The following is a 12,122-nucleotide window of genomic DNA, read 5'->3' on the forward strand; positions in this document are numbered from 1 at the left end:
GCCTGGGGGGGGCTCCAGCTGGCTTGGGGGCGGCCTTGGTGGCCTGTGCTAGCGCTTCAGTGGCATGGTGGGCAGCCCAACTCGCTGCAGCCTGGTTGGTTGGTGGCGTGTCACAAGGGCGTACGCGTTCAGAGGGTGGGTCGGCGCTCGGGAGGCGCGATCGTTGAGCGACTTCACGTGACGCCAGGCAGCCAGTGTGGAATCCGACGTTGCACGCAGGCTGCTGTGGCAAACGCGCTGTGGCCGTGCAGGCAAGGCTCATCTTGGCCCGCCACACGCCAGCTTATGCTACTAGTAACTGCTACTGCATGCACAACGGCATAGAGGGCGCATGATTTTGTGCACGTCTGACGGCCTTGCCTGCCCCACACGTTGACGACAGCTCCTCGACCACCATCACTGCCCCGCCGGCCACCCCGTTGTCCGCGCAAGACAGCTTCACTGAAGAGCACGCACGTCAGTCGCTGTTCAAGATGCCGGTACGTCAGCGCCTTCCACGGCCCATGCGATACTCGAATGCGATTGTTACATCGCGACGTGGCATAAACCTGCGCATGCCGGCCGTCCCCGCCCCGAGGCATCTCGCAGTCAGCTAACCACTCTTCCTCTCCCTCCGGTTTTATCAGGCCTACAACTCCGTCTTCAACGAGGACCCGAACCCTCCGCGCCTCATCGGCAACTTCCCGCTCCTCCCGCTGCGCACAAAGACCCGCGGCCCGGCCTATACGCTCCCCCTCGACCCCTCCCTGCCGCCCGCCGAGTCGCCCGACCCGGACAGCGAGAGCTACGACATCCTCGACGAGGTGCTCTCGCTCTTCCGCGCAAACACCTTCTTCCGCAACTTTGAGATCCAGGGCCCCGCCGACCGCCTCCTCGTCTACGGCATCTGGTTCCTGAGCGACTGCCTCTCCAAGATCAAGCCCCACGCGACCGTCCGCGAGGCCCAGAAGGATGTCTTGAACCTGGCGCTCGACCTCAACTTCGCTATTCCCGGCGACCCAGGGTTTCCGCTGAACCAGGTATGCTTTAGGGGGCGCTCCCGCCTCGCATGGGCTTGCGCAGGACTCTGTTCGATTGTGGCAAATGACTGACCCGCATGCAGATGTACGAGGCGCCCAGAGACCGACAGGACGCCGAGCAGCTCAAACAGTACATGTCACAGGTGCGGCAAGAGCTCGCGACCCGGTTACTTGCCAGAGTGTACGCGGAAGACGAGTCTAAGCCCAGCAAGTGGTGGCTGAGCTTCACCAAGAGAAAGTTCATGGGCAAGGCGCTGTAACTTGTCCACTGCGGGGTACGTTAGAGCAATGGATACGATCAGTCACATCATATTATCAGCCACAGACGTCTCTTTCTTGGGGGTGGCATCGACGTGTTGGAACTTGAATTAGACCTGTCTTCCCGAGAAGAATCGTCTACCCAGGGGTATCTCCTTACGATGGCTCTATACGCGTTTTCTGATGCAGCTGTATCCCAAACCTTGGTCTGTCGTGTCACGATCACTCGGCTCTCTTCTTTTGGAATTTGCCCCGTGCCGAGATCCTTCCTTCTGCCGGCAGCGCCCTCCATCCCGTAAACACGTAGCCCTCGGCGCCGCCCCTGGCAGTCATCGTCGGGTGTGTCCTCCCTGGAAGAACCTGCCACCTCCTCGCCCTGCTTGTCTGCACGCTCGCGCCTAGAACAAGTGTCGGGTTGATAGGATACTCGGCGCTGCCCTCCCATGTGTCCAGCTCGGTGACAGACTTTCCCTCTGTTCCTGCGGGCGGAGACTGGATCCAAGCCGCGCGGCGCGCGATGCTGAAGCAGTCTGCCAGCTGGGCGAGCGGTTCAATAGATGGTGAGAATATGGCAATCGGGCTCCCGCCGGCGAGAAGGGGTAGCACATGGCGCAGGATTGAGATCGGGTCCATGGTGCTAGCCACTGCGAGGCCGGAAAATCCACCAGCACGGGCGGTATCGACTACTTGTCGCGTACGTGCCCACCTCCGGCGCTTGCGGTGGTAATTTCCTCGGCGGTTCGTTTTCCACGAGGCAAGCTCCTCTGGTGTAACCTCGGCCGGCTTGTCCGAGTACGCACCATCCTCTTCTGGCTTGACCAGCTGCAGCCAGGATACCGGGAGCAGATGTGTGAAGAGTGGGTGGTGGGGATATGTCGGGCTGGGGTCGCTGGCGTCGTAATCAAAGTACCGAAGGAGGGAGAGGTTGGGTTGCGAGTTGGAATGGATGAGGGTAATGGTGTTGGTGAGGGCGTAGTGGTCTTCGAGGTCATCGCGCCGCGGCCGCTTGCGGTGATTCCGAGGCGCTTTGGGAGATGAGGACGCAGTCACTGGCTCCCCCTCACCCTTGCCATCCACCTGTGCTGCTGAGGCCTGGGTAGGCTCCGCCAGTAGCGCATCGTCGTGCCCTCCCGACTCATCTTGGGCTTGTGGGTAGAGAATGCCCATTCGTTCCGCCATGGATGCGACTAGCAGGCCCCCGGTGTCGTCAATGGCCAGCCACCGTCCACCATGGGGTTCTTTCACCCCTTCGATCGACGAGCCGCCGAAATGTACGTCGGCCCAGCATCCTACCAGAGCCATCGTCTCCTGTCGCAGCTCCATGATCTTGGTCGCATCCTTGTCCTCCAGCATCCAATACGCCAGCATCGGGACGTCTAGCGGCAGGACGGTGAAGCGCCGCAGAAACTTTCTCTCCTTGAGCAGCTTGTACTTTGACAGAGAATAGGACGTCTTTTGGTCGAGCGCCGTGTGCGAAAGCATGAGTTTTGCAATCAGCTCCTTGCCGGCAGCCGTGCCATTCCGCTTCAGCTCTTCGATCTCGGAAGGCGTGAGTGTTTGTCGCGCAGAGTCGTCGATGATTTCGCGATTTGACCGAGCGACTACGGTGCCACTCTCATCCACCAGCGCCAGCTCCTCGCCCTCAGCAGGGACAATCACGTCCTCGCCGTTCGCCGCGGCCTCTTCCGCCTTCGTCTCGGCCAGGACGTCGGCATTGAGCTCCGTACCGGGCACGACCCGTAGCCTCGAGAAGCTCTCGCCGTCGCGCTTGTCCTGGATTTCGTAGGTAAGGTGAAATGGTCGCTCGATAATGAGGTTGCTCGGGAATGCGCCGTATTTGCCCAGCGATATTGTGCTGTGTGTGCTGTCAGCTAGCCTGGCGACGAAGTAGCAGGGGTGTGGCGCAGGGTGTCGAACGTATTTGGTGTTACTTGGAGGACTCGGACATTATCACTGGGGAGCCGCAATGCTACCCAGCCGTTCGGCTGCACAGTATGGCTGTGCATGGCGGGAATGGGAGGAATGATTGACTGTAATTGATTCGCAGCTGGTGACGGAAAAAAAGTTGGCGTTGAGAAAGAGGCGCTCACCGCGGTGAGCCCCGCACGTCAGAATTGGCCCCACTTCGGTCAGCATGCTCACCTTGCTGGATCATCCGCGCTTCCACCATGGTCACTTCACAAGCCACTCCAAGCACTTTGCTCTCAAATCATACATATATTCACTGCCTGTTGGCTCGCCATAGCACGCTGAGCTTACTCTATCCACCGTGAAGCATCCCTTTTGCCAGAAAGTCTCATTCCTTCCGCTTCTTTTCACTATGCTCCAGCTTCCCCGTGTACGCCCCGCACGCTTCGCCAAGGAGGTCCACGACACCAGAGAATACGTACAGCAGGATGCTAATGAGGCCAAAGAAAATGAAGGGGATTATGGTATAGGTCAAGAGATCTGCGCACGAAGTCAGCAAATCTACGGACGCATAGTCGGGGCGACGACACTCACAGACACCGCCTCCTGATCGCTTGACAACATCGTACAGTTCGCCGCGCATAATCTTCTCGGCGCCAGCCTCCCACTTCCACGGGCCGACGAGGCGAAACTTGGGGTTGAAGTTGGACCCCATGGCCCAAGTGAAGGACAGCTTCCAGCCCTTACTCATGATGTACGAGATGGTCGGCGCGGCACCCATGTCGAGGGCGAGCTGGTAGGCGTACGCCTCGTGGTCGACACCCCTCTTCGACTTGAAGAAGTCGTAATCGGCGCGCGGGTTCAGCTTGTAGCTGACCTCGTACGCTGGGACCGAGTCGGCGCTCTGCGTTCGCGGCACCTCCGCCGGGAAGCGGTTCTGAAGAAGGCGGAGGACCCAAAACTGGGCCTGCAACTCGGCCAGGGGAGGCATGGCTCCGATCGATGGCCGGACGAAGCCGATGAAGCCTACCGTCACGTCATCCTCCTTGTATACGCATCGCACATTGGCTTCTTCTACCACAGGATACCCTTTGTCGAGAAACCAGAAATCGGTCTTGTACCCAGTGGCCATGACCATGACATCTGGCTTGAAGCGCCGCTGCGTTTCACCCAACCCTTCGATGGACAATGTCATGTAACCATCCTCATCGATCACGGTGGGCCAGTTGGCAACTTCAATCATGCGCCCCTGCGTGTCCTTAAGCTCAACGTTGATGATGGACTCGCGCAACTTATTCCACCAGGTCTGCGAACGGTGGCCTTCGGAGATGTACGGCAGGGCACGAGCCGACTTGCAAAGGAAGACTACATTGACTTGTCAGCACTGCGCTGCTGTGTCCTACGAAGCAGCACGAAACTCACTGGAGTCGAGATTGCGACGTTCTTTGCTGATCTGGCCCACCCACTGGTCAGGGCCCTCCTCCGTACCGGAGATGAGCAAGTGCATCTTCTTCACCCACTGATCATACGCGAACCAGAGCAGCTGACTCCTCTGAAGGAGCGGGTGGGCGTATGCGGTGTCGAACAGGCTCGCCACAGACGTGTCCACCGGTTTGTTAGGCCGACTCGGCAGCTTCTGTCCCGCTCGCAGCGGCGTCGAGATGATCTGGTAGCAAAGTCCTTTTGTGTCAGTCGCACACGGGTTTCAAGGGGCCGATGATCTGAGACATGCCTTGGGCGCACAGAAAAAGCCGTCGCGATGGCACAACGTCACCGAGGCAGTCGGGGCCGTGACGGCGAGGTGCGCAATGTCCATGCCCGTCTCCCCGGCGCCGCACACGACAACGTGCGTGTCCTTGCCGAACTGCGCGCGCGTCTTGAACATGGACGAGTGCATGACCGAGGGGACCCGTTCGATGCCTGGGATCTCGGGCACGAGAGGGTTCTCGTGGTTCCCGGTGCACACGGCAACGGCGTCGCACTCCCACGAGAATTCCTCGCCACTGGCCCTCTTGACGTCAAGCACATGTCCGACCCCATGGGTCCCTCGCCTAACCAGCCGGACCGTGGAGTCGCACTCGATGAGCCCGTCGACCTTGAATGCCTTTGTGTAGTCGCGGAGATACTTGACGTAGAGCTCGGGTGTGACAAAATCGGGGGCGTCGAGGGGCAGCCGAAAGTCGGAGAAGGCCGTCAGGTACTTGGACGAGACAAGCTGAAGCCGGGTTAGCGAGAGCTGAATCTGAGACTGCACAGTTGTCCCCCGGCAGACGGGCTCTTTGAGAGAGAGCCTACCTCTGCATCTTCGTACACCCTCTTGACAAAGGTGCCTCCGATGCACTTGTTAGACTCAAACAGTCGAACTTCGATATGGTCAATGTGAAAGTATTCATGCGCAGTTGCCAGAAACTTGAGTGTCGCAAGGCCGCCTGGCCCGCCGCCTATGACAGCGACTTTCATGGCGGTTAGGACAAGTAGGTGGCAGTTGCAAGTCAGATGAGCAAGGGATATCCAGTCAAGGTCAAGACCGTTCCCGGAACCTGGTTATACGTCGTAAACCACCTTCTTCTGATAAAGGCGCCAGGATGAAGCAGGGGTTCGTCGATCCAGGTTTCCGCGGGAGAGAAGACGCGCTGGAACCAAAGGGGGCGATGGAGTCAGACTATATGAGAAGAGTATGTCTGTCAGCGCCATGTAAATGCAACCCACCCGACTTCACCCTTAAGTAACAAGGAGCTGGATGCTCGGAGCGTCTTTCACAGGTTGCTTATAGTGCGGGCGCCGCGAGCTGAACAGACGACAGGTTGACGCCGCAGGTTCCGCCGTTGACGCGAATCAGCCCCCGGAGATGGAATACTCTTCTGGAGGCGGGGAAAGAGGGAAGCCCACCATTCAGTGACGCGGAAAGATACGTTCACATGTGTGTGTGAGAGAGCCGCTCGGGACACCATCAACACCCGTCGCGCGAGCGCGCACCCGGGGGAGAACAAGTCGGATGCTGGAGAAGGCGGGCTGCCTGGCGGCGAGAGGCCGGGCCGAATATCCCAGAGGCGAGGCGCTGTGCCGAAAAGCGGGATTCATGCGACGTGATCCAAAAGTCGTACATTGTTCGCCCCAGCCTCCTTGTTTGGGGGGGGGGGGGGGCTCACGCTGTCGTCGTTGCGCGCTCATGACGGGGTTCGACGGACCTCTGCTTATCCTCCTGAACGGGCGCAAACGGGCCTATGCTCAAACTGAAACAAACCGCACAATCTAACGGTACGCAGTACTGCCAGTCCTCTATAGTAAGGACAGCATGGTGTTACAGCTACAAAATATAAGACCTTATCTATCAAGTGATGCGCTTCATGTTCCAGACTGAGTACTGTGCTGTACTGTAAATCAGGCACTTCGAGCCATGTGAGGCCTCTGCTTGGGGCTGATGGATGGGAGGGGCCGTTTCAACAAGATGTTCATGGCAGATATGCCTCGTGTAATGTTGAGCTTGTCCATCTCGCAGCAAGAACACTGCCTTAGTTAGCAATATCGGGCACTAAACTGCGAGCCCGCACGTGGTTGTTGGGTTGTCTTCTTCAGCTGACGGGGTGTTATGCCTGCCGACAACACCAAGAGCCCCTACACGTGCCGTTTTTGGACAGTATAAGTTACCATGTTGCATCTTCAGCTTGGTCTACCACATTCGCCATCTACTCAGCTCGCATGGCACACAACAAATGTCACCCACACCAGCAGCCGTCTTACCTACTACCTACCCACGGAGCGCTAGACAAACGCCAACCCTCAACTATCGCCGCCGGGGTCCCGCCCCGAGCGCTGACCTTTTGAGGGCTCTTGTTCTCGTATCCAAACGTCGCCCCATCCCATGACTACGTACAGTGCCGCGCGGCGCCTCACGTTCTGTCCAGGTTCGAGAAGGCAATGTCGTCTCGGCTCACGGACCACCACCACACTTGACTAGAGAAAACCTCGATCGGCCGCTTCCACTGCCGTGCCGGACGGCGATCCAACAGCGAACCGGTGGACACTACGTGCCGTATGACGGGAGCGTTGAGACGAAACGCCCCCCCTTGGCGAGAGGGTGGGACGGAGGGGGCAACATGAAGGATGCAAGCCTCGAAGTACACGGAAGCGCAGCGATTGGTCGCCATGAGCCGTGGCTGAGAGGCATAGTCTAAGTCGAGTCTTCACCACGCGCATTTCGTGGACAAAAATACACTTGTTGCTTCCTCTGTCTTCTCTGAGGGCCAAGCTGTCGCCCCTGGAACTATCAACTGGCCGCCGATGCGAATCACGGACGGGTTGCAAAGCTGCACGAGATTGCACCGAAGTTCCTTAAGAAGTGCTAATTTTCGAGTATACAGCTAGTTATATGCGGAAGAAATCGGCTGTGAACGGGAACTGTGCCCATCCCTCCGACCCAGTTTGCACTGCAAGGCTTTTCATCACGGGCAGTGAAGTCGCTGCCTAGGTCTCCCTACACCTGAGAGGATCGACCTGTGCAACGCGGGCTGAGAGAACGAAGAAAAAAACACTGACCAGAGTCTGGGCCCGAAACCCTGGGACGGAACGACGCCACCAACCACTCCCAGAAGCACACCACAGTATGGTGGCGCTCCAGCACAGCCTGTTATAGAAAGCGGGAGCGTTGGTGGGATTCCGCGGGACGAGTAGTGTCATGAACCCGGCTGCAAGGATCGACGGCCAACGCCGAGACTGCCTGCCTGCATCTGTTGCGCTGCGCAGGGGGGCGACGTCCCATACCGAGGTCCAGGCGTATACTGTATTCGTCATGCTCAGTGGGAAATGACTTAGATGGGATGTCAAAGAAAGCCCATCCGTACTCGCGGTGACCTTGAGAGGGAAAGCAATCAACACATCTCCTTTGCGGTCTCCTCGAAACACGGTCGATGCGAGTACAGCTCCTTAAACCTCTAAACCCATCATCCACAACCCTCGGCAGCATCGGCACCGCCTCACCCTTCTCGCGTGCCCCGTGGGCCATGATGTGATCCTCCTAGGTAGACCACCGAGGCCCATGAGCTCCCTGCACACCTGCTGAGTCGAACGCACGCAGGGGGGGGGTTACGAACGCACAGCGTCTAGTGTCTGAGAGTCGCACGAATGCCATGCGAGAGAGGGCGGCATCTGTCAGATGATGCTGGGACGCGCGGTTTAAAAAGCCGAATCTGGTTGCGGCACCGCCCGATGTGTGCGTGCGGCTGGGAGACTTCGCCTTGTTACCGCAAGCGGGGGGGGGCGTAGCGGCTGTGTTGTGTCGTACAACGTCATGAATGATAAATCCTCCGCTCGGAGGTGCCTCGAAGCTGACCCAGGTGTTTGCTGGGCACTGGGGCTCTGAGCTGCAGGTGCTGCAATGGAGATGCAGGACGTGAGCATAAAGTGCTGGGCCTAAAGGCAATCGATCGATGCTTATGTGCGCACAAGCTTTCTATGACTTGGTATATGTTCCGCTCTCGCATCAAGGGCCGGCTCTCGACAGGAGGCAATGCCCCGAACTCCCCTCTTCCTGGCAGACATCTATGCTATGCACCACCACCCACTTCGGGTTCCAGAAGTCTATCTCGTTTCAAACATGTCTCTATGAGCTCAATTTGTACGTGCGGCGTAAGCCCAGCTCACGTTCGCTGACCAGTCATTTCAGCAGTAATGTGGCCCCTCTACCATCGAGGGCTATTAATGATGAAACCCATGAGAATCCCCGAGATGAGGCCAGACACGGGCACGGTGATGAACCAGCCGAGGTAGATCCACGCCACCATACGCCAGTTGATCGCTCGCCAGTCGCCGTTGCAGAGGCCTACGCCAACAATGGCACCAGTGATGCACTGCGTGGTCGAAACAGGGAGCTCTAGAAATAAATTAGCACAGAGGTTCGTCATCTGGCATCTAGCGCCGAGGGACATACCAAGACGGGTGGCGACAATGACAGTAATGACAGAGCCCAGCTCCATGGAAAAGCCACGCGCCGGCGACATGAGTGTCACCCGGTTGCCTAGGTTTCGCATAATATGATATCCATACGTCCAGAGACCAATCACGATACCCACGCCACCAAAGGCCAGAATCCACAGAGGCACGTTGGCCCCCTTGAGAGGAACTGCGCCGCTCTGCCAGATCTGGAAGATGGAGGCGTATGGACCGACGGCGTTGGCGACATCGTTGGCGCCGTGTGTAAAGGATGCGGCAGACGCAGTCATAATCTGGAGGAACGTGTAGAGAAATTCGGTGCGGTTGTCGTAATGCGTGGCGTGCGCGTGGATCTCCTCGACGTCGCCCGCGATGACGGACTTGTCCTTTTGGGAACCGACAATGTCCTGATCGACGCCACGAAGGACGACCCATTTCGCAAACCACCACATGTAGTCGCGAGTGTACCAAGGACCATCGGGCTTGGGGCCGACGAGAGACTTATGCGTGGGCGCCGAGTCTTCGGGCCCAGGGACAGGCGTCTCAGACCCTGAAGCCGTCTTCTCATGCTGGCCCTCGACGTCGTCTGTGGCGGCTGCAGCCGTGCGCGCTCGTCGAGCGTCAAGTTCTTCCCGCGTGAGGTGACCTTCGTAAAAGTTGCGCACAACGCCCTGGAAGTCGGCAGGCGGCGGCGGGACTTCCCCGCGTCGCAGCAGGAATGGACCTTGAAGGATGTGCCAGGCACGCAGCTGCCAGTCTTCCTTGATGACGATGCGATACATCCATGGAACGAGGAACAGGGTCATAAGCAGGCCCCAGCCGGCCCCGACGGCCACGATGACTCCCGGAATTTGGGCTTCGGTCAAATTGACCTCGTAGTCACCACCCTTCCAAATGAGCAGCATGACGATGAGGGATGCAGTAAGCCAGAAGTATACGGGAACCAGCATCAGGCCCTTCATGGTCGGGTTCGATCGGAGCAGGACACCGTATTTGGTAAGGAGGAAGATGCAGGCACCAAAGGCTCCGGCCATCACGGGTGAGATGATCCATGCCATGAAAACCTTTCATTCAAAGGTCAGCAATTGATGTGATACCTTTGATTCCAACACAAACCTGGACTACACCCTGTTTGAGGTCGACCTTTCCGTTCTTGTAGCCAACCCAGGTGATGCCGTCGCCACCAAGAGCGGCTACGCCCATGCCCAAAACGCCGCCGAGGATGGAATGCGTAGTCGATACGGGCATTCCCAGGCGGGTAGCCATGGTCAGATAGCTAGCAGACGCTATGACGGCACAAACCATACCGAGCATGAGCAATGCTGGCTGGTCATTGAAGGCTGTGGTATCGACGACCTTTGTGCGAATGGTATCCGCTACACGGCCACCGACACCGAGAGCACCGCTGAATTCCATGACGGACGCGCCCAACATGGCCTGTAGATACGTAATGGAACGGGAGGAGACGGAGCTGGCCCAGGAATTTGCGACATCATTGGCGCCAATATTCCAGGCATCGAGGAACGCAAAGATTGTTCCCACCGCCAGGAGGAAGTCAAATTGATGGAGAGCCATGGCAGCGAAGCCGAATCCTTGTCGATGTAACCACGTTTGGACTCTTCGAGTTTAGAGGGCGATGGAGACAGGGACAGAACGGTAGGCTCGTTTCTCCGGAAAGATGGGTGGAAGATGGCAACGCGCAGCCTGGGGAGATGGCTCGCATCCAAGCTCAAGTGCTAGGAAAGATCTATATAGGTGAAGGGCACCTTTCTTGGAACATCTGAAAGGCGGGCGCAATGGGTCGGCTTAAGGCAGTCCACCAGCACGCCTAAAGCGGCCAGGTGGAGAGCGGCCAAGACCGCCCGACGACCGTACGAACGGACAGGCCTTGTATGCTAGCCGTTGTAGAATCGTCTATTCTCATTGGAGAATTTACCCTCGAGTCCGCGTGTCCATGATCGCATCTTCGCCTCTGGGCATCGCCTGCCGAGGTACCTGGGCTTCCCAGTCGTGGAGCATCCTCATGCCGGGCGTGGCGTTAAAGCATTAGCAAGGGGACAGAGAATTTTCGCCGTGGCGCTCGCACCACATGGGACGGAGTGGCAGGCTATTCTCAATATGTGCACCAAGGCACGCGACCAGCTTCCTTGTAGTCCAGCAAAGCGATGTGCTGATTAAAGAGCATGCAGCATCGACGACCCTTGGCTTCTGTCGTCGCAAGCCATGACGGAACGTTATGGCGAAATCGCCTTTGGTCAATTGTTGCCGTTATAGCGACACTGCGTTCAAGTACTAGACAGGAGACCATCCGTGGCAATACAATCGTTCGCGGGAGGCACAGCCATCACTGTCGCAGTCTCTGATGCTGCCCATGTCGTGCGTGAGTCGAGGCAGTGGGTCGGTAGTTGGTGATGCGACGACAACTCTAAACACCAACTCTAAAGCTAGTTAGTTCGCCAAGCCAAAAATTGCGGGAAGCCTGGCTCCAGATCCAGAACCCTTTGCACTGCATAGCCAATCACTGGAATTGCAACTGCCACGTGTGGCCATTGTGGGCAGTCTTGAAGTCTTGTCGTTCTGGGCATATAGAAGACTCCCATCAACGGCGTACCTTGGCAGTGTTTCTTGGCCAGAAACGGCACTGGATCTCGTGCCCTCGTAGTTTTATATGGCTCAAAAAATCAAGTGGCGTCTCAAATTCCAGCACGCCAAGTACCGATTCTGTCGCCACGAAGTCGTAGCTCCTGTATTCTCGGCCAGCCGGAGTGGCAGGGCAGGGCACGTTTCCGCCAAGCGGCACTCGCTCCCGTTGAAGAAGGCTGTGCCACGCGATCTCTTTCCACACATCGTGATACAGGTGTGTGTAGTCGGCCGCCGTGCCGCACGTCCCGGACAACTCGACACCATTTCGACGCTGTGGAAATGTCAACACAGACTTTTGATCGGATGAGGCAAGTATTGGTGTACAAGCTGCTCAGTGGCTGAGGTGGCGGCGTTGGATGAAGTAGC

General features: G+C 57.8%; 4 protein-coding genes across 4 annotated transcripts; 1 reads left to right on the forward strand and 3 right to left on the reverse strand.

Moving 5' to 3' along the window:
* The first annotated feature begins 194 nt into the window (after nucleotides 1-194).
* On the forward strand, nucleotides 195-1,491 carry ARC18 (subunit of the Arp2/3 complex). The gene is made up of 3 exons (XM_047992240.1): nucleotides 195-479; nucleotides 627-1,019; nucleotides 1,103-1,491. Exons 1-3 carry the CDS (start codon nucleotides 474-476, stop codon nucleotides 1,277-1,279), a joined length of 576 nt encoding a protein of 191 aa, XP_047848254.1. The 5' UTR covers nucleotides 195-473; the 3' UTR covers nucleotides 1,280-1,491.
* Nucleotides 1,375-3,324, reverse strand: TRM6 (tRNA (adenine(58)-N(1))-methyltransferase non-catalytic subunit trm6). Its single transcript, XM_047992241.1, has 2 exons — nucleotides 3,195-3,324; nucleotides 1,375-3,132 (listed from the first exon to the last, which is right to left on the reverse strand). Exons 1-2 carry the CDS (start codon nucleotides 3,281-3,283, stop codon nucleotides 1,500-1,502), a joined length of 1,722 nt encoding a protein of 573 aa, XP_047848255.1. The 5' UTR covers nucleotides 3,284-3,324; the 3' UTR covers nucleotides 1,375-1,499.
* Nucleotides 3,325-3,573: 249 nt separating this feature from the next.
* On the reverse strand, nucleotides 3,574-5,645 carry JDV02_010499 (Flavin-containing monooxygenase; the record flags this gene model as incomplete). The annotated part of the gene is made up of 5 exons (XM_047992242.1): nucleotides 3,574-3,725; nucleotides 3,780-4,550; nucleotides 4,608-4,851; nucleotides 4,918-5,400; nucleotides 5,481-5,645. 5 exons carry the CDS (start codon nucleotides 5,643-5,645, stop codon nucleotides 3,574-3,576), a joined length of 1,815 nt encoding a protein of 604 aa, XP_047848256.1.
* A 3,218-nt stretch (nucleotides 5,646-8,863) lies between these two features.
* Nucleotides 8,864-10,688, reverse strand: PHO89_2 (Na+/Pi symporter; the record flags this gene model as incomplete). Its single annotated transcript, XM_047992243.1, has 3 exons — nucleotides 8,864-9,054; nucleotides 9,112-10,177; nucleotides 10,230-10,688. 3 exons carry the CDS (start codon nucleotides 10,686-10,688, stop codon nucleotides 8,864-8,866), a joined length of 1,716 nt encoding a protein of 571 aa, XP_047848257.1.
* Nucleotides 10,689-12,122: the final 1,434 nt, after the last annotated feature.

Source organism: Purpureocillium takamizusanense, chromosome 12 (assembly GCF_022605165.1).
Source record: "Purpureocillium takamizusanense chromosome 12, complete sequence".
Lineage (NCBI taxonomy): Eukaryota > Fungi > Ascomycota > Sordariomycetes > Hypocreales > Ophiocordycipitaceae > Purpureocillium > Purpureocillium takamizusanense.